This window comes from Idiotropiscis lumnitzeri, chromosome 16, assembly GCF_059441095.1.
Source record: "Idiotropiscis lumnitzeri isolate Australia: NSW breed Sydney's pygmy pipehorse chromosome 16, RoL_Ilum_1.0, whole genome shotgun sequence".
NCBI classification, from domain to species: Eukaryota; Metazoa; Chordata; class Actinopteri; order Syngnathiformes; family Syngnathidae; genus Idiotropiscis; species Idiotropiscis lumnitzeri.
In genome coordinates, this window is record NC_142406.1 from 6,857,037 (window position 1) to 6,879,736 (window position 22,700).

The following is a 22,700-nucleotide window of genomic DNA, read 5'->3' on the forward strand; positions in this document are numbered from 1 at the left end:
AAAAAAATAAGCACACTATTTTTAGTTTTCCTGTTGCTGCATTTCAATTATACACACTGGATAAGCATTTTTAAACTATTGCAGGATGAAGTGGCGGTGCACCTCACTTTGTGGTGGGAGACCAACCTGGTGGGAATAAAAATTGGTTGCTCTTACCAGTTTACACACCTTGGTGCGAGGGTCAACGAGTTTGGCCTGACGCTCCACACGGCCCAGTACAGCCAAGTCATGGTGAGTAAATAAATGGCTCGATGTCAATGGTGCTCAAAAGGTCACTGCCTACTTGTGGTCCCCATACTGTTAAGGCCCTTTTTAATATCAACCCACACCAGGTGTTCCCAATGCTTATTTATACTTCTTAATTAATTTAAGAGATCTTTGGTAAAACTTGTTTCCAATTCACAGATGTAACTTTAAAAAAAAATATTTTAATCATTGGTTTTGCCTTTGACTGACTTTAAAATAAGTTCTCCAATGTCACCTGTTTTCTGAGTTTGGTACTGTCACGTTTGAAAGGTGACCCATGATTACCTAAGCAACTGATGTCATTTTCAGTCGACAGCAAGTGTCAAACGGGGACATTTATGTTGCTTTCGAGTGTGATAGTGGAAGTCATGAAATTAATGAAACTGTTGATCCTACGTCTCATAATGCTTTTTTAAATACTTCAATTGAGTATAGGTGTTCATCAAGTGTTCTTATTTTTATTCAGGAATTGGAAGATGGGCCGTTCTGTGTCATCGGCTACCACATTCGGGGCAAGGTAGTGGAGGTAATTGAAGTGGCGGACCGGGTCAAATCAATCCCACTAAACATCGAGGGAGAGCTTCCCAGATGACCTACTAATGCCGAAGAGGGATTTATTTTGTAATTTTTTTTTTTTTTTAGTTTATTTTTTTCTGCATTTTTTTTCTTTTTAAGAAAAATTAAAGTTTGATTCAACATTGTGGCTGAACTTGATTTCTTTTCGGTCTGGTTTAATGATATTCAAAAGTATAAATTCTAAATTCCATGTCAAAATGGGTAAAAAAAAATTCAGTTGGTTACGATCGATTTCAAGGAGACGACTACAGTCCATGGGTCATTAATGTTTGAAAACAATGCTTCTCAATGGGAGTACCCCTGGGGATACGTGAGATTTGTAATAAAACAAACAAACCTGCAAAAATCCTTTCAAATTATTGAATTAATTAAATGTTTCAAGAAAACAGAAGTTCATGAAATAAATTTTATATTCTGTAAGTTATTCAAATTCAATATTTTAAAAACACAGATTCACCCCATACTAGAATGGTTCAACCCAACTTGCATTAAGCATTGCAATATAATACAATTTTATTGATATTGCGCAGTTGTCAACAACTGGAGCTGTAATAAAACGCTTTCCAGATGCCTATGTCACTTTAGAGTTCCTTCTGGTTTTACACCTCTACACGTCTTTGTTGTCGGTTGAGAAGATATTCTTTTCGCCATCTTTTCCAAAACTCATTAGCCAAAATACTGTACTCGGCGCCACCTCTTTTGAAGGTAGAGATCTTGCTTGGCGAATTCTCCAGGTGGGGGTAGAATAATTGTTGACTTCATCGTTAGAATGTGGTTTGGGGTTAATGGTTCAGGGCCAGATGGATCATTCAGATGTTCAGCGGTGAGTGGCCGGCTGTTAATGATGGCCATGACTTCGTAAAGGTAAGTCCTGAGGGAGGTGCTGTCAAGCCTTTGTGCGGACTGGTCCAGAATACTAGTCAGGATGCTCCTTATCGTTCTTATCTGCCTCTCCCACATGCCACCCATGTGACTAGCCGCTGGAGGATTCATGAGAAACTCACATCCGAGAGCCTTCAATCTTTCTTCATTAATACCTTTCACAAGTCCTGCGAACTCTCTCCTTGCACCAACAAAATTGGTTCCTTGGTCGCATCTGAGTTGGCGAACGTTTCCTCTGATGGCAATGAATGATCTGAGTGCATTAATGAATGCATCCGTTGTCATATCGTCTATCACTTCTATATGGACGGATCGTGAACATAGACAGGTAAGTATGAGTCCATATCTTTTGATAACCTTTCTTCCTTCTTTAACGCAGATTGGGCCAAAGCAATCCATTCCAGTGTAGGTGAAAGGTTGAGTTGCTTCCATACGATCTTGAGGTAGGTCGCCCATTCTTTGTTCTTCAGTGCTTCGTCTGTACATTCGGCACTTGACACATTTATAAATGTGTGAAGAAACAGCAGTACTGCGTCCCTGGATCCACCATCCATTAGCTCTGAGTGCATTAGTTGTCATTCCACGTCCTTGGTGTTGAATGCTTTCATGATGGTGCTTGATGAGTAGTGATGATATATGACTCTTCTGTGGAAGTATTGTCGGATGTTTTATGTGAGGGTGCAACGTAGCTTTACCTAGCCTTCCTCCCACCCTGAGTATCCCATCTTCATCCAGGAAAAGGCTTACCTTCATCATCTTATTTCCTTTGGTTTGAGTAAGCTCCTGCCCTTGAAGGAATTTTGCAATCTCAGATGGGAATGCTTCTTTTTGAACAAGCTTAATGATGGCAAGCTCCGCTTCTTTCCTTTCTTCGATACTCGTATTTTCATTGGTGCATTGCTTCAGACCTTTGTGCTCTTTGACCTTTCGTTGTAATCTTGCGATTGCCTTTACAGCTCTTGTCCAGTCTGAAAACTTCTTTAGGTTGTCTAACAATGACTTCTCTTCCTTTGTTTCAGTGTGGCCCACAAAGACTTTGCGAAGTTCAGGGTAATCTTCGCCAACTTCTCCCACCTTGCACTCAATCGGAAGTGAACCTCTTTGCCAAAGAAACTTGGGGCCTGTATACCAATTTGAAGACTTCAGTTGGTTTGCAGTCAACCCTCGTGAGGCATGATCTGCCGGATAGTCATCAGAAGCAACATAGAACCACTGTTTTGGCTTTGTGCTTGCCTTGATTCTCTCACTTCGATTGGCAACAAAGACTTGAAATCTTCTAGCATCGTTGTTTATGTAGCCAAGAACTACGTTGGAATCTGTCCAGAAGAATTCTTGCAAGTCTTGGATTTCAAGCTAATTACGGAGCATGTCGCTGGTTCGAACTGCGACAACTGCTGCAGCCAGTTCGAGTCTTGGTATTTTTAAGACTTTCGTTGGAGTAACTCTTGCTTTTCCAATGACAAAGCAGCAGTAAACTTCATCCACCTCATTAATGGATCGCAGGTAAGTACATTCGCCATATCCTGAGACACTTGCATCTGTGAAATGGTGAAGCTCACGTTGTTTTGAAATATCGATATTGCCGCCAGGCTAACGATTATTTATTGCGTCAGAGTTAGCAACAATTTATTGCAATATCGATTTATTTCCCCACCCCTAATAATGAAGTCGTCATGAAAATAGAATGAGTATCTTGTGTGCTGTTTATATTGAATTCATACTGAGAACTTTGCTGCAGTAACAACATAAAAAAAGCCTTTTCCCGACATTCGTTGATGGAAAAGCATCTAGACAACGTATTAACTGTATGCCCGTGGTTACTAAGTTCAGAGAAAGGCCAGCACTAGTCTTCTTAATTGCTACCACGTAAGCTTTTTGTTTGCAGATTTTTATAGCACTGGCCTATTGGGAGTTGCACACACCTGTCACCGCACAGCCTCAATTGTGAATGCACATACAAGTTGCCACGTAAAAAAGGTTTTACTGTAGCAAATAGTGGCATTTTATTTCTCTGGATCATAAGCTGTGGAGAAATAAACTTGAAAAGAAAAAAAAACTGACTGAAATTGTCCAATCAACATGCCAATTTTAGCTTTCATCAGCATAAAAATCTAACTCAACATAATTTTTTTTTTTCCAAATTTTTCCCTAGTTTTATCAAGTAGTTGTCAATCGGTTCCTTCTGACACCTCCTACTTTTATTTGCATAAGCCCCAGCAGTATCTATGCATCCTCGTGCACGACCGTCACTCATGAATGAAAAGAAGACAGCAGGTGCGTTTGCCCTGGAGAGAATTAGAATTAGAATTAGAAATCCCTTTATTGTCATTGTACTCAAGTGTGCAACGAGATCCCCATCTGAACTCTCACACACACACGAGAACACCCTTACCTTGCAGAACAGCATTGTGATGTGTTTTTATATACCCTATTCAGTACTAAATTCCATTGCACTCTCTTATTTATTTATCTAATTTATATATTTGTCTGTATTATTGTTGTATTGCACTGGAGAGGGGAGCCCTCTAATCTCGTTGCACACTTGAGCATAAAAAACAACACTTATGAACTTGCAATTATTAACCCGTAGATGCATAAGTGGGGTCAAAATTACCCCATTATTCTTCAAAATCTCAGAATATTTTCATATTCCAGGTATTCCTCATGAAACATGTTTATGACAGGAGGCCATATTTTTATTTTTTCATTAATTTTAAGAAATTGCAGTTTTCGTATCACTACCTCACTTTGCCATGAGTGGGGACAAAAATGACCCCATTCATTTCCTATGGAATCTTCATAGAACTTTTGATTCTAAGTAACTCTGGCGGTCATTCGATATTTACTGCCTCACTTACACGTCAGATGTCAGAAGTCTTGCCACCCAGGATTTCTTTTTACACAGCAACATACATGTGAATATTATCTTTCTTTATGAACTTATTTTTTATTGCCAGAATATAATGTGTCATTACATGAGCCGCTTTGTTATTAGCTGACAGTATTGTTGGATAACATACACATCCGGTACAAAGTATCCCCTTGCTTAGCTAACTTCAAAGGAGGCTGTTAAATTAGCTAGTTTTCTGAGATAGCCAACATTACTGCATTTGTTTTGTAGAGACAGAGACTCTTACTATATTTCAAACTTCGTAGTAAATAAAAGCTAACCTGTTAGGTTGCCTGTTATACAATCAATGATTGTGCATGCATTTCTCTTTGTGTGATAGTGTCTGCATGTGTCTGTGCATTTAAATGCATGTACATTTACTTACAAAGCAATGTATGATTTATAAATTTGTGTTGCATTCAAACATTTTCCTTTTTAATTTTTTTTCTAGTAACCTGGCTAGAACAAGATCAGTCCGACACAGAGGAGTCCGCTGACGAGTCCTCCAAAGAGGAAATGAATATGGCTCTTACTGGGCTGAGTTAGCTCCCAGCCAGGCTAAAACACCAAGTCATAATATTCTATAAAGTCAGTGAAGGCCTACACCCGGGTTTAGGACAGTCTCCCCATAGATGCATGGAAGCAAGTAGCTTTGTGACAGCTGCACATCCACAGTGAGAAGATGGAAGACGTTTGTTTGTCTACATGTGTGTGGACAGTGTTATGGTGTCCTGACTTATTGAATGTTTGCTTTTGTCCTTCATATAGTCAAACAAAGAGAACGACACACAAACTTAAATTCATCTTGTCTTCATGTTTGTTGATTTTTTTCATTTGTTCAGACAAACGGAGGTTCTTTCCTACGTCAAAAAAAAGAACCTCCGTTTGTCTGAACAAATGAAAAAAATCAACTGACACTCAAACGTGTTTTGATACCTGATTGGTTGATTATTATATGGTAAAATGTGAATAAAAAGTGAAAAAATATGTCATAATTGAAATTACAATTTTTTGGAACAAAATATATAATCTCTAACCAAAATGAAAGACTTGTCTTAAGTTTATTGCAAAAACACATTGATTTTAATTGGGGTAATTTCTGACCCCACTCATGGAAGAGTGTATGTATTGGGAGGGCATGCAACCAAGGGTTAACGACGCAACCACTGTGCAAATGATGCAGAGAATCTTTCCGCAATTCAATTTTGCCAGAGATGGCAATCTTACCGTGTACGAAGCTCTGCTCGTGCGAGTCGGTGATGCTGAGCAGGTTTCCTCCGAGGCGTTGGCAGTCGTCATGGGCCTGCATCCAGGTCTTGGTGGACTTGGAGTTGATCAAGATGGCCGAGTGGTCTAAGGCACCGCGTTCAGGACCCAGTCCCCCCAGGAGGCCTGGGTTCGAATCTCGAATTTCCCCATTGTGGGACTAATAAAGGGAATATTATTATTATTATTATAAGAAGCAGATGTCGTCGGAGGGGCCGTCCAGCCACAAGCCGCATTTGCCAGTCCAGCCTGCAAGCGAGACGGCGCTTGAGATCAAAGTCGCACGTGCGACAGGCGACCACATGTTGACCGCAGTGTGCAACCCCCACCTGGCAGTGGTTGAGGTCCTTGGCGCTTGGCTGCAGGGATGCGAGAGGGAAGATGACGTGCAAAGTGAGCACTCTGAACATTTGGACCTTTTTGGCAGAAGAATGGCTCAGTGGAAGTGCAGGAGCCGCCATAGAGTTGTCCAGAAGATGAAAGTAGCGCACAGTCCCCTGAAGGATTGCGGAGTGCCCATGGAAGGTAGTTCTGTGGACGGCATCAGGTCGGCTTCCCGCTGCGTTTCCTCCACAAGCACTCAAATGATTCTGGCGTCAGGCGGAATGCTCTCACTTCCAAAATTATTTTTCAGGAAGCCCCCAAAACAGCCATTGTTCAACCATGAACATTGCATCATCGTCACAGACAGCGAGGCATTTTCAACACTAAAATGGTCAATTGATTGTCAAGGTACCTATTTGTGACAAAATGTGGTTATGGATCAACGCAAGCGTCAGTTAATTACTTGCCTTGCCGCCAATATTCTAGTAAAACGATTTCCTCAACTCTCATCACGTATCTATGGAGCCCCTAATGTGACTTGGGGGAACAAAAAAAAGGAATTTGTTTCTTGTCCGTAACGATAAACTTTCTCTTCCTAAGGAGAAACTTTCGGGTCCTGACCAGAAACATTCTCGTCTCAAGGGGAAACATTCTCGTCCTGACATGATAATCTTCTCATTAAGTTGAGAAAGTTTCTGTTGAGGGCAGGAAAGTAGGATAAGAGCATGGGAGACACTGTAGCTTAATTTTGGTTTGTGTTTCTGTGTGTAAATGTGCAGGACATATCCATCCATCCATTATCCGCCGCTTATCCGGGGCCGGGTCGCGGGGGCAGCAGCTTCAGCAGGGAAGCCCAGACTTCCCGCCCCCCAGCCACATCTTCCAGCTCTGCCGGAGGGATGCCCAGGTGTTCCCAGGCCAGCCGGGAGACATAGTCTCTCCAGCGTGCCCTGGGTCGTCCTCTGGGCCTCCTGCCGGTGGGACATGCCTGGAACACCTCGCCAGGGAGGCGTCCAGGAGGCATCCTAAACAGATGCCCGAGCCACCTCATCTGGCTCCTCTCTAAGTGGAGGAGCAGCGGCTCGACACTGAGTCCCTCCCGGATGGCCGAGCTTCTCACCCTATCTCTAAGGGAGAGCCCAGACACCCTGCAGAGGAAACTCATTTCGGCCGCTTGTATCCGAGATCTTGTTCTTTCGGTCACGACCCACAGCTCGTGACCATAGGTTAGGGCTGGGCGATAAACCGAAAATTTACCGTTACCGAAATTTAATACACTGTCCGACATCATTTTGCCCATGTCGATAAATTTGGTGTTAAAAAAAAATGAAGTGTTGTCTGTCTGCGGCTATGTTGATGCCCCTTTAAGACGGCTACAGCGGCTGTAGTCACGTGACTCCACCCAGCTGAACAAGAATGTAAACAAGACGCGTTCGTAGCTGGCGATTCAAATTCAGAAGCGGCTGACACGGCTGAAGACGAAGTAACGTTAGTTGAAATTGTTCCTGTCGCGCTTGTCCCGAAAAGAAATTCGACATCTGTCGTTTGGAAATGTTTTGGGTTCCATGAAGACGATGTTTAAGCAAAAGAACATGAACTACAAAGTGCATCGTAAGCACCAAAACAGCGCGTCCAACCTTTTCGTTTTCACCACCCACAACACAACCATGATGTTGACTGTGAGCTTGTGCTGAAAGTTCAAAGGGAGAAGCTAGGTTCGACCAGTGACAACAGCCCATAACGGAGGCGAAACCACACGAGAGAACGTCTAAGAGGTGGGCGCGATAGCCTAGCACATAGCTAAAGATTTAGCTCCTCTAGTTACAGTGGAGCGCACAGGATTTAAACGCCTCATGAAAGTAGCCGACAAGAGGTATTTGTCGCAAACCGTACTTCCCAATATGGACAACATCGGGACGGGAGCGTAGACATGTCAAGCATTTTGCATCCACATCCGACTTGTGGTCGAGTCGCAGCATGGATCCCAGTTTGAGCCTGACTGTGCATTACATAGACAACAAGTGGCGACTGCGCACCAGAGTACTCGAAGACGGCACATTTTCCGGATGATGCACACTTGTTTATTTGCATTGACTTTTTTTCCCATTTTATTTAGCATTTTATTTGTCGACCACACAAGCTCCTTTGCAAATGGCATTATTTATATTGTTTACAAGAGACCTTCACACAAATCTAGGCCTTTGCACATGGCATTACAGCACCTTGGCGCAATCTATTTGCAGAAAAGATTTTGCGAGAGGTACTCCTTTTCCTTTTTATTCTTTTTTTGGGGGGTCAGAAAAAAGGACAGGAATTTTTTGAGATTCTTATGGTTCCGTGTCAATGATTTCAACACAGACATAGTGGGCTACCGCATGACAGTCCACGTCTTCGGGAACAGCCCCTCACCTGCGGTGGCCATTCATGGTCTACACCAATCTGTCAAAAGCAAGGAGTTCTATATTGACCCTGAAGTAGAACACTTTGTGATGAAAGACTTCTACGTGGATGATGTATTGAAGTCTCTGTCTACAGTTGAAGCTGCTATACTTAATTCAAACCTGAGACTACACAAGATCGCAGCAAACCGCAAAGAGGTCATGGAAGCCTTCCCATCAAAGGACCACGCCAGCAACTTAAAAGACCTTGACTTCAGCACGGATACAATGCCAATGCAATGCAGTCTTGGACTCAATTGGGATCTACAAACAGACTGCTTTCTCTTCATTGTCTCTGATGTGATAAAGCCTTACACTCGTCGAGATGTTTTATCCACCATCAACAGCCTCTATGATCCTCTAGGATTTTGCAACTCACTGCCGAGAAGGTGACTGGGATGCACCAATGCCTTGTGAAATGGAGCAGTCCTGGACATCGTGGAGGACATCTTTAATAGAATTGACAAATCTGGTAATTCCACGGGCCTACACTAAACTTTCACCATTGGCAGCTGGCGCAGAAAGTTATGTGTCTTCTCTGATGCCTCAACAAAAGCAATTGCTGCGGTAGCCTACCTCAAAATCACAGATAGTGCTGAAAATAATCATTTTGGCTTCATTATGGGAAAGGCCATGCTGTCACCCCACCCAGAACACACAATTCCTAGACTAGAACTCTGTGCAGCAGTACTTGCTGTAGAGTTAGCAGAGTTGGTCGCAGCCGAACTTGATCTTGAACTTGATACCACAAAATTTTACACCGATAGCAAAGTAGTTTTAGGCTACATTTGCAACGCGACGCTTCCATGTGTATGTGAATAACAGGGTCTTGCGCATTGAAAATCCTCTAGTCCATGTCAATGGCGCTACGTACCAACAACCCAGAACCCCGCAGATCATGCAGCACGCTCAGTTGCTGCTGACCATTTAAACGACACAAACTGGCTGAGTGGGCTGAACTTTCTGTCCAAACCGGAACAAGAGGTTTATGAAGGTGCCTTTGATCTTGTGGACCAATGTTCAGATCCAGACCTTCGTCCTTCAGTGTCGACCTTAGTCACTGCTGCCACATCTAAGAAACTTGGCTCACAGAGGTTTTCCAAGTTTTCTTCATGGAAGTCGCTGATTCGTGCCATTATGAAGTTAAAACACATAATCCGCTGTTTCAATTCCTTCACAACAAACAACTCATGCAAGGGCTGGCATTTGTGCAAGACAGAGTTCACTGTTGGTGAATTCAACCAAGTGTTAGTGGTGATCATTGAAACAGTGCAAGAAGAAGTCTACAGTGAAGAAATAAGATTTGTCAAAAAGCATAAAGGCATTTCCAAAACCAGCCCTCTCAAGAATCTAGATCCGTTTCTCAAATCAAATGGCCTGCTCAGAGTTGGAGGACGTCTTCATCATTCAAGTCTGGACGAAAGAAAGAAGACTCCATTGATCATTCAAGGTAATCACCACATCGCAACCTTGATCATCAAAAAATACCATGAACAAGTTCACCATCAGGGTTGTCACTTTACGGAAGGAGCTGTCCGTTCAGCTGACTTTTGGATAATTGGTGGCAAGAGAAAAGTGAGCAGTATCATCTACTACTGCGTGCCATGCAGACATCTCAGGGCTCCAACTAGTTGGCAAAAAATGTCCAATCTCCCAGCAGATTGTCTTTCCACAGACCCGCCCTTCACAATCGTCGGACTGGATGTTTTTGGCCCCAGGAGTGTCTATTCTCGCCAGACAAGAGGAGGCATTCGACAAAGCAAACGTTGGGCTGTGATTTTTACGTGTATGAGCATAAGAGCCGTCCATATTGAAGTCATTGAGTCCCTTGACACATGCAGTTTTATTAATGCTTTAAGAAGTTTCCTGGCTGCAAGAGGACCGGTCAAGAGTATTCGCTCTGATAGAGGGACTAATTTTGTGAGTGCATGTAAGGACCTAAAGATACCTACAAACATTGACCACAACAGGGTTAAGTCCTACTTTTCAGACCCAGCATGTTCTTGGACTTTCAACCCTCCACATGCTTCCCATTTCGGAGGAGCATGGGAAAGGAAGTTCCTTCAGTTGAAAGAAAAACTTACCCATGAAGTGTTGGTAACCTTTATGGCAGAAGTATCAGCTATCATTAATGCACGGCCGCTTGTTCCCTTGAAAACTGACCCAGAAGAGTCGTTCATACTTACCTCTTATAACTCAAAAGGGGTCCCCTTCTCCAGCTCCTGCAGGAGAATTCGGGCCTGCTGACCTCGACAAGCATCATTGGAGGCATGTCCAGCATTTGTCCAACACCATCTGGGACAGGTGGCGGAAACAGTTTCTTCCAACCCTGCAAGAACGAAGAAAGTGGCAAAGTCCACGCAAGAACATTGAGCATAAGTCCATTGTCCTTCTTAAGGACCCCCTAGTAGTACAAAGGAACGAATGGCCACTTGGTCTGGTAACAAAGACTTTTCCAAGCAAAGATGGTTGGGTTCGTCAAGTCGAGGTGAAGGTGAGGTGAAGGTGAGGTGATCAAGCCTGGAGGAGAGACATTGTTTGTGTGGACCAGTCACAGAACCGGTGTTGCTTGTTCCTCCAGATGTGTAGGCAATGGACAAGTGGGTGGCATGGAATCATGCCAGGCGAGGAGTGTTCTGTTTGCAATTTGTCGTTGTTGCATTCAAGTTACTGTGAAGTGTAGCGTTAAATAGGTTTATAAATGTTTTTTGAACAACGTAGCATTAATTTTGTTATCAATCAGCGTAGTTTGTAACCGGAAATGACGTCATCAAATTGGACGTCGCGTACGCGGAAGCAGGAAGTAAAATAACAGATCGTCAATGAGAGAGAAATGTGATGATATTCAAGTCCAATCGAGCACAACCCGCATACATCGTACGCCTTTGGTAGCGTCGTGGGTACGTGCAAGTTTGTGTTGTTAATGTACAATTCTGTGGCGCTTTGATGTTAAAAGATGTTAATTCGGCAACATGTATAAAAGCGTGAAGATTCATGATAGCACTCGCTAATTGCGTTAGCACAAGGCAATTGAGGTAATGTTAGCTCATTTAGTTAATTTATTTGTGAATGTAAAGTAATTCATATTGACGAATTTAGTTTGTTTTATTCTGACTTGAAGATAATATTGCCTCATACTGTATGTTACAGTTTCACATTTTTTGTGCACTATTAAAACTGTGGACTCAAGAGTAACGTCTTCAGAATGGTGATGTAGAAGATGAGTTTAGCTGACTGTCCAAACAAGGCTGAGACAGTACATCCTTTTTTTTCTGGTAAGAAACATTGTTGTGTTAAAATAACGCTTTTGTTCTCGGTTTGAACTTTTCCAGCTTTGCGAAATGACTTGTTGACACTGCCGTAAACGTTTCACTTACTGCGGTGGTTTTGGCACACCACTTAAATTCGTTGCCCATCTTCTTAAATCCCAGATGAGGCATCGATGTTGACTGCCTGTGATCTTGCGGAAAGGACAACAAGAGCTTTACTCCAAGAGCGGCCAACCTTGTTGGATGTTGATAAGCACTGTGGTACGCTTGCTGCCGTCGTCAGTTCGTCTTGGTGCTCACCAGCCAAGAATTTGCCCTCGTGCCATGAGTGGATGCTGGCCAGGTGACCGTTCCGTGCGAGACAGAACTCCTCAGTCTCCTGCCAAGCTCTCTCTGTCTCCTCGTTACCATAGCAAAACTCGCTGTACAGGAAGTGGCCAGGGTCGCAGTCAGAAGCTGAAGCCCCAAAGAAACATTTGTTAGTAAACCACGACAGACGCTGATGGTGGAACAAAAATCGTTGCTGCAACTCATTCTCCATTGGTATGAAAACGTAACCGTCGCCTTTACACGGCCGTCCATGCGGGCAGCCTGCATGAACACGATGTGATTGCATTTTTCTGCTTTCAACGTCAACATGACAACGGACGTGCAGGCTTACCGCTCAGCGGACGTTTGCAAATGTACGCCAGAGAAGAAGCGCACAGGCCAGACCTCCACTTGCCAGGCTCTGTCCATCCCCCTTGGTTGACGCATGCGCAGGACTCAACGTTGGAGCTGTCGGGAGAAGTCATGAAGCAAGACACGCGAGGACTAATGGCCCTCGTTTCTGATCAAACGTCAGCAAAAGCTTTTCTCTTCGGGCAGTAGGCAGGGGACACCCTGAACTGGCTGCCAGCCAATTGCTGGTTATTACATTTGAAAACAAATTTTAAAAATAGAAAAACGACTGGTTATTTGATTTTCATTTCAATATTAAACCAGCAAAATTGAAATACAGCTTGATATTCTAGTTTGTTGTCGGGAACGAGAAGGGAAAAGTCAAAAAACAGTTTGATTTGCAATTTTTAAACAAAAATGCAAAATAGCACGATACATTTCTCCTCCTGACCAGGAGATGGAGACAGCGTAGCGCGTGGGTGGCGGGGGTCGACCAACGTCTGGGAAATCACATACATTTTGGACACATTCAAATACATACTTCAATGAATACTTTGTGTGTATGTAATATGTGTTTTTGCATCCCGTTATTAAATTGCAGTCCACATACCAGTGATGATTTATTTATTTATTTATCAGAAGGGCATCAACCATTTTCCCCAAGCTTAATTAGCATTCGTGAAATAGGCTTGAGCATTCCAGTACATATCGCCACCTCCTGGTCAGTAGAAGAAATATAAAACTGTAGATCAATTTAGTTGTTTCGAGATAAAAATCAAATAACCAGTCGTTTTTCTATTTTTAAAATTTGTTTCCAAACGTAATAACCAAGGACCAAAAGAGACACAGACCTCGGTTGGTCCACCTTTTGACCAAAGTGGGTTTTTGTTATTGTTTGTTTGTTTTTGTTACCCAACAGTTTAAAATGTGTAGCATCATTCAATGCCTTTGTCATGGTTCCATGTCTTCTTGAAGTTGGAGACTCATTTCAAGTGGTGACCACAGGGTGGCGCTACAGGACAACAAAGTCCGCAACAAACGCAGGCCGTTGCGCTCCCCTTCAACAAACAGGGCAATATGGAATCATGCCATATCGAGTAACGAGTAACACAACGTTGACAAGTGTCAGTTAAGGATTCGGTCTCTCCTCTCTCTGTCTTCTAAGACACTAAGACAAGAGAAGTCAAACTGAGCACTTTTCTTGCGTTCCATCCGGAGACATTTGGAACATGCTAATGTGTGGCAATTAATGTTTCCACTTCCAGCATGGGCAGGTTCCGAGTCTCATTGTTCCCAAATGCTGATGACTGATTTCATGTTCCAAGTCTTTTGGCTATTTTGGAACTGCTTTGCTCCACTTTATTACATTGTGCTATGTGGTGACAAGAACAGAATGTCTACACAGGAACTAAGCGTTCCTCCCAACTATGCATGTGGAGGAGTATAGGCAGGAGAGTTTTTGAGAGACATCGTGAACATGAGCACCGACAAAGACAAAGACTTGGACAAACTAATTGGAAAACATACACGCACGCGCACGCACGTACAAAGAAAAAAAGTGTGCCACAGAGGTTTTGCAAGGTCAAAAGTGTGTGTGCGTGTGTGCGTGGGGGTGTGTGTGAGCAGAGGCGCACAACTACAAGCGTGTCTTGTTGTGTTAGTGTGTAAAACGGTGTGCGTGGCGCATGCGCCCTGCTTGTCGTCCCGGTGGTGGGCGTGCCCAAACGAAAGATAGGTTGCACTAGCATTGCATTTTTGAAAGACAGACGATATGTACAATAGGAAGGGATGCCATACATTTTGAACGTCTGACGAACCACACGCTAACAATTTCGTCCCGCCCCGTCTCGTCAACGAGAAATTCACGTCATGTTTCGTCATCAAAGAACCTGGTTTAGCTCGTCATGTCTCGTTATCGTCGTGAAAGTGGCGTTAACGGAATATTATTCGTCATTGTCATCATTGACGAAAACAATACTGGTGGTATATATAGCACGCAACATTCTCACTCCAGAATCAGAGAAAGGAACAATAAAAAGACAAATAAACAATTAATACTCCTGTCTTAAGATAATTAATGATCATATATGAGATTTTTATTTTATCCAAATTACAGGAAAAAAAGTACTTTTACCGTATGGGAATCACAGAGGTTCAATCTCAGCTGGTACATAGTGATTGGAGTTCCCTCTTAACACAGAGTGACAATCACACTCCAGACTAAAAAAAAAAGAGCAAAGAAATGACAAATTAAGGTAAAACTACAATCTCGGGGTAACGCTGGACAGTTTTGCCCTGGTTGATGCTAATGGCCTGGAGAAGATTAGTTCCCTGCTAAAAAATAACAACTTGCCCATTTGATCCTATTCGGGCACAGCTTTTTAAAATCAGCTTTTGAATATTTAACTATAGATGTTCTTAATAGTTTGCGTAAATTATTCTTTTCAGGCAGGAGTTTTTCCAAACTCTTTTAAGACAGCTATTGTTAAACCTGTTCTGAAGGGAAGCAATCTGGACACTGAAGTTCGTAACAAGGATAGACCAGTATCCAATCTGCCGTTTTTAAGCAAGATTTTAGAGAAAGTAGTTTCCATTGAATGATTTTATGAGAACACATGATATATATGAAAGATATCAATCCGGTGTTCTTATGAATCACAGTACAGATCAACCCTGATCAAGGGTTTGAATGATATTCGAATAAATGTAGATCAGAGCATGCCGTCTGTCCTGGTCTTTCTGCATCCAAGTGCAGCATTTGACACGGTAGAGTACCAGATTGTTTTCAAAAGACGCAATACGTTCAGCCTGTCAGGCACTGTTTTTAACTGGTTTAAAGCTTACTTGACCTGTAGAGAATTTCTTTTCACGCTGGGTGAGCACTCCTCGTCAGTTAGACACAGCATGGCCTGTGGTGTTCCCCAGGGCTCAATTTCCGGGCCATCACTTTTTAATCTGTATGTGCTGCCTCTAGGAAACTTCATCAGATGACACGGAATTAGTTTTCATAGTTACGCTGATGATACTCAGCTTTACATTGCCGTGTCTCCTCATGATCCAGGATCACTTCATATCCTTTTTAACTGTATTTTAGACATTAAGTCCTGGAAAGCAGCAAATTTCCTGCAGCTCAACAAGGACAAAACAGATTTTTTAGTTATCAGACCTAAAACTTGGAGGTCCCAAAGCATTATGTTTTAATCCTTCAAGTTAAAAAATTGGGTGTTGTTTTCGACTCTGTGCTTAGTTTTATTCCACTTCTTAAGAATATTATATAAAACGGGATTTGGAGTGGTCTGGTTTTATTGCTACCGTTAAGAACCTTGTTATAATTTGTGTTATAAGGTGCTATGCACATAAACTTTAGTTGGATCAAATAACCGTAATACCATGTGTGTTTGTCTTGTGTCTTGCAGATAACGGTAAAGGTCGTATTGAGCGACAGGAGCAAATGCTCCCTCACCTTAAAGAGGAACAGAAGGATGAAGATGTCCCCCACTTGAAAGAGGGAGAGTTGGAGCAGTCCCTTTACATTAAAAAAGAGGAGTCACAGAACCCTTGCGTGAAACAGGAGGGGGATCAGCCCCCCTACATCAAAAAGGAAGAGGAGGGGGAGGATATCTGCAAGTTGCCGACCACTGGTGTCCGTTCGATAAGTTAAGGAGGTCAAAGTGAAACGAGCAGAAGGGTGAAGCCTTCAAACAGCAGCTCATGTGGACGCATGACAACAGAAGGTGACCAATGTGAAGGTTCACTCGCAGACAGCCTCTTAGTTCGACTATCGGATTGTGACGACTCGTCACACGCTCGTCACGCTGCTCCAACTGCTGCTGTTGATTGTTGTTGTTGTTGAGCAACGAGATAATTCGGGCCAATTGTATCTCCTTGTTGCCAGGAACTCTTCGTTGGGCCCAACACCTTGTGAAGGTGGTTCCTGTAGTTGGGCTGCTGCTGTTGATGATATGACATGTCACACTGACAACAAACCCTGGAAATGTTCTCAGTGTGGTAAAGTATTTACTTGTAAGAGAGGTTTAAAACAACACATGCGGATACATACTGGTGAGAAAGATTTTGCGTGCTCAGTTTGTGGTCAAAGCTTCTCTTGCAGGGGATAAAAAGACATGCAACAACACATGCTGAGGAGAAACGTTTTGCCTGCGCAGACTGAGGCTGCAAAGATGGCCGAGTGGTCTAAGGCGCCGCGTTCAGGACCCAGTCTCCCCAGGAGGCCTGGGTTCGAATCTCGAATTTCCCCATTGTGGGACTAATAAAGGCAATATTATTATTATTATTATAAAAGTTTCTCTCACAAGGCCCAGTTAAAAAGACACAACATAATACACACTGGTGTGAAACCCTTTTCCTGCTCAATCTGTAGAAAAACCTTCACAGAGAAAAAAGGCTTACAAGGACACATGCGGAGACACTCTGGAGAGAAACTTTATGCGTGCTTAGTTTGCGATCGAAGATTCACTCCGAAGAAAACTTTAAAATGTCACACAACTACCCTCACGGGAGAAAAACCTTTTTCCTGCACATATTGTAGTAAAATATTCCCTGATAGCGGATATAAAGTTGCAATCTACTACCAATTGAAAGTGTGTAAATGCGTTTAAATCCAGGTTAAAACTTTGCTTTTTTTCCCCTCAAACCTTTGATTAAGGTGTGGTATATTTTGCTGTTGATGTGCGGGTCTGGCTCAGCTTCCCTCCGGACGGGTCGCAAAGCAAGGCTGGATTGGCGATGTAAAAAACTTCTGGGACACACCGATGGTTGGAAAAAGATTTTATTTATCAAAGCAGCTGAGGCCAGAAGTTCCCCAAAAGAAAGGTGGCCCCCTCTCGAGCCTTCCCTTCTTATATAAATATCCAGTTCTCCCTTGTTGCATATGCATTCTCATCCTAGTTACCCTTACGTGGCCATCCAAAACCCTCAAGACGAGAACAGGTGTGGACTCCCCTCTTGGCGCTCCTTGGCTAAACTGGGACCTAGTCCTGTATCTTCATCCCTTGCGATGTCAGGGACCCCTGTCAAAATCCCTGACCTGACATAAACTATGTTGAGGCCCGGTACATATCAGGGCCGTAACTCATTGTATTTGGGGCTCAACATAAGAGTAACCATTCACCCAACCAACAGTTGGAACTAACAGCTCCGCCATGGTAGAAGTAAAAGAAAAAATAGTAGCTTCCATATGTTAGAGTGTATGAAAATACACTACAAAGGTCCTCCAAACAATTTGAAGTATTTTTTTATTCTTTAAGATATTTTAGTGAACCACTTTTATTTTTTACTTTACTCTTAAATGTTTAAGTTTTCTGTTACTGTGTTTAAATGTCAACATACATTTTAATAATTTTTGTAAGCTACTTTTGTTTTCTCAGCTTTGCTTTTGAATGTTGTTAACTGCTGTGTTTGCAATTGCTTCTAGGTGTTGTCTTTTGTGTAAAGCACGATGAGTTGTTTTGCCTTGCCTCGCCATGCCTTACTTCCCATGCATTTCTCATGTGCTTTGTTTTTTGCTTTTCATTTATTTAGCTTGCCATAGCACAAGAATCTTGTAGTATTGTATATTTCAATAGTTGTTGTAGCATGCCCTCCGAACCAAGGATGAGACTTTACTGATGATTTTGTGGTTTATTTTTGAGCAAGATGTATCCATAACCGTGTAACCTTAAAACCGAATCACCGAAAGAGCTGAAACACAGTTCAAAACATATGCTTACAATTAGCTGCCATATTTCACATTCAACACTTAATATTTACAAACACAAAATACTTATATCCATCGTTTACACACCTTTTGCCTCTTCGGAGGGGGTGCTAGAAAAATAAACGTCCGTTTTCTGAGGCTTAATATGAAACTTTTTGCCGTACTCTTCGTCAATTTACCTTAAGTGTGAACAATACTAAACAGGAAGTTCACATTCAAAATAAAAGCACATAGCTTAAACCGGAAGTAGAACCTTTCAATGCAAATTTTAAATGAAAATAAAATACAATAAACAAAATCACCACTGCTGTCCACAAAATATGAATATGGTTAGTTACAGTTGTAGTTAATAAACATTGTCCACATACATTGTCCAGTGTGAATTTTGCGTGTGTCTAGGTCAAAGTTTTAACCTCTATTTTGGTGAAGGACCTCACTACTTATTTTATTGTGGCCCCCTTCATATTTCAAGACTGATTTATCGAGGTTTGTGCCCCTAGAGGTGAGTAGGAGTAATGCAGGCATTCCTCCCCATCACTATTAAATACACTCTTACTCCCTTTCGCACCTACACATTTAATAATAATGAAAAAATAATAAACTACATTTCGATGGCACTGCCACACCATCACAAATTTCAGCCAGTTCTGCCCACACGTTTTGTAATAACTGCCCCATTATAACCCAAAGACCACCCCCAACAGGCATGTCTCACTCCCCATTTCAATGGCTGATATTGAAGAAGACTGCTGAAACAAGCTTTTTGAACAAAGAGAACGTTATTGGCCAGCAAGCAATATAACAGTTTCTATAAACAACAGTGGAAATTGAGAGACCTGTTCAATATTGGTGGCTCAGAATCTGGAGGGACGCCATAAGCTTGTATAACTTCCTGGCTCCTAATTCGAGCATCTGCATTGTCATCATCTTTGACGCACCTTCCTTGATTTAAAAGTTACCATCCCAATTTTAAAAAGCTCTACACTGAAAATTTTATAGTGTTTTCCTCACTTTCATGTAACTTTTATTTGTCCAGGAAAGGCCATTGAGTACATATCCTCGTTTTTAATGCCAATTCGGCAGCATAATAATAATAATAATAATATTCCCTTTATTAGTCCCACAATGGGGAAATTCGAGATTCGAACCCAGGCCTCCTGGGGAGACTGGGTCCTGAACGCGGCGCCTTAGACCACTCGGCCATCCTGGCAGCATGCAGCAGAGAAAAAAAAATGCTAAATAAAAACTAACAGAAATACATTTACTCACGTAGCGGGTTGAGTAGTGATGGGTAGATGAGGCATCCTGTATCATTTCGACACAGTGACACAATGTATTGACACTGTGTTGCTGAATACTGACACCTGGTGGACTTGCAGGAAACATTTGACAGGGTCATCTGACACTGATCTGTCAAACTAATTTTATCCAATTCCATTGATTAGCGACGTGATGTGTTTTTATATATCCTATTTCGTATTACTTTCCATCGCACTAATTATTCTCTTATTTATCTAATTTATATATTTAACTGAATTATTGTTGTATTGTACTGGAGAGGGGAGCTCTCTAATCTCGTTGCACAGTTGAGTACAATGACAAAGGGATTTCTGATTCTGATTCTGATTAGGCATTTGCTTTCACATTATTTTTACATACACACAATTTCATAAAAAAATCTTTGATATTCGAGACGCAGTTGATAAATTAAGAGAACATCTGTCTGAATGCCCAAGTAAAAGTGTTGTGAATGGCAATGGACTCATTGTAATTAAAGATTTTTATTCAAAAGAAATTAGTTTCTCCAGCGTTTTGTTATTCAGTCTATTTCTTTTTTTTGAGGCAATTTCCACCGCCTTTGAGAAGATCCTCTCACAAGGCACTGAAGAGGCCGGTGTGCACAACGCCTGTGTGGCTAATATAAATAGGTGAGGGAAGGGAAACGTTGCCTCCATGGACTTCCAGTATAAGAGCGAGTCTTCCGTACGTGCAACGTGTCCTGCTGACATATAGCGCTGCACCTCTGAGTGCGCATCAACAGTGACGTCTTCCATCTTGCGGATCTTTAACGCAAAGTAACGCGCCAATAACTCGATGCTTGTTTTGAGCGTCCATCCTGTTGACAGATGCGCTTCCTTATGAACACAGTTTGGCGCGCGACCGCTTTGTCGACACGTTTCTGGTAGTGGTCACGTGACATTCTTAAAGCGGTACGCGCACCGACACGGGGTTTGCCCTGGAAACTCGGCGCGCGCATCGACGCCTCAGTGTCGCTGGACCCATCACTAGGGTTGAGGTTGAGGAGGACCCAAACGCAGGGAAGTGAGGAGTGGGTAACAAAAAGGGTATTTATTAAACAAAAACAAAAGGCAAACAAGGAACTCGGAAAAACTGAAATATCAAAAAGTGCACAACAAGAGACTCGAACAAAACACGACTGACTAAACTAAACTTGGTGAGACAGGCAGGAAGGACGCGGACCTGGACACTGACAGCAACAGGAAATATTGAACCAACAAGAAATGAAAGCAACCAGGGTACTAAATACAAACACAGTAATGAGACAACGAGGAGCACCTGGACAAGATACAAAGGGTGTAGTGAGCTGATTGGTTCACACTCGGGAGTGAGACGACAAGCACAGGTGAACACAATCAGAGCACAAGACAAACACTAAACAAGGAAACACGTGAAACTAAATACTAACTCAAAAACAACAAATACAAATCATGACACCATCCATCCATTATCTGTACCGCTTCTCCTCACAAGGGTCCTTGTTTTAGATAAAAACGAACTTGCATTGAGTCAATTTTGTTAATTAAGGGATTATTCCCTTGTAATTTGCATTTGGTTGGTGACAAATTCCAAGACTTGCTCATACAATCTAGTTGCAAAAGTATTGTACTTCGTAAAAAATCTTTTCGCACGAATCAAGTCAGGATCCAAACGTTGTCCCTTTATAAAATTAAATACATATTTACATTATGTTGCCCAATCTGTAGTCAGATTTGAATGAAACCAGAAACATTACAACCCCATATGATACAGGGTTTTAAAAACAAAAGTGCACTTTTTTGAATTTGTCATCCTCTTCCAAACAAGGATATCATTTTCACATGACATCCCGATTGAAATTTAAAATAATGCAATATCATTATTTCATGAAATCACAATGTACATAATAGGTCCATTTGTTGTTCAGTATTTTAGTTCGATAACCAAACATTCAACCTTTTGGAAGTAGCCTAACAATGTGTACCTTGTCACATGCTTAGTGCAAAGGTATGTGTGCTAGTGTTGACACATCAGTATTTGTAGAGGCTAACCAAAGTTTTTCAGGAGGCAAAAGTTTAGTGAGGGCAGTATACCTTTAGAAAAGGACGAATCTGCACAAAGTGAACTGTGTTAAAGGGTGCAAGAGTGCATCTCATACAACATAGTAACGGACTACCTTCTAGATGCTCTGTCTGTGCGATATTTGTAAATCAGAGCGTGTAAAAGAAGATACAAAGTGCATACATATTTACATTGTATTTAGGTAACTAACATTTTTAGTGTATGTGGTGTGTTTGTTTATTTTGGCCCGTGACTCCCAGTTTAGACTCCTCTCCCACTGACCTGCTTGTGTTATGGGTGGGAGTTTGGGTTGCCATCGCTCCATTTCCAAAGACCCCACCGATTTCAGCAATGAGAAGCACAAATTCATCCCCGTGTGTAACTTTTGAACCATTCTGGTCAACCAGGAGCTTCTGAACATCAATACGTCATCTGAGGAGGCACTCATGACTCTTCCAGGAGTTAACCGCACTGTTGCACAGAATATTGCACAGAATCTAGTAGAATACCTAAACTGCATTGGTGGCTATAAAAAAAAGTGGAAGATCTGGGACTGGTTAACCCAGTGCTTCTCAAATAGTGGGGCAAACCCCCCCTGGGGGGGTGCTGTGCAATGCTGAGGGGTGCGCGTGTGAGCCTAGGGAACATGCTTTTTTTCCGCCGTAGTACAATAAAGTGCTGGCAGTGACGCTCTCCTTGCCCATTGTGCGCCGCAATTAGTAACTCTATGGTGTAGGTTCATTTTGCAATGAAAATGCTATAGTTTATAATTGTGACAGAGGAGGGGTGGTGTGGTGGGTGAGTGAATTGTTCTCATCTTGCAAAGGGGGGGGCGGGGCGTAAAACAAAATAATTGAGAAGCACTGTTAACAGAATAGGTGGTGTAGGTTTGGAATTAGTAAAGCCTTACGCTTGACGCTCCAAGCTCCGTCCCCTGGTTGTCCACTTTCTTGTCCGTGAAAAGACATTCTACACGCTCCTGTTGGTTTTGGCTGAGTTGTATGAACACAGTGCAATTTAGGGCAGTTAAGTTGTTCCTGGATGTGTCCCCTCTGTAAGAAGTTCGTAACACTATTAGTGTTGAATATATCAAT

At 42.2% G+C, this 22,700-nt stretch overlaps 1 protein-coding gene across 1 annotated transcript; it reads right to left on the reverse strand.

The window, feature by feature from the left end:
• Positions 1-5,064: 5,064 nt before the first annotated feature.
• Positions 5,065-12,685, reverse strand: LOC148321091 (uncharacterized). The gene is made up of 7 exons (XM_088318283.1): positions 12,553-12,685; positions 12,192-12,347; positions 12,000-12,082; positions 10,809-10,951; positions 6,059-6,109; positions 5,822-5,897; positions 5,065-5,097 (listed from the first exon to the last, which is right to left on the reverse strand). The coding sequence occupies exons 1-7, from the start codon at positions 12,683-12,685 to the stop codon at positions 5,065-5,067; spliced, it is 675 nt and encodes a 224-aa protein (XP_088174409.1).
• Positions 12,686-22,700: the final 10,015 nt, after the last annotated feature.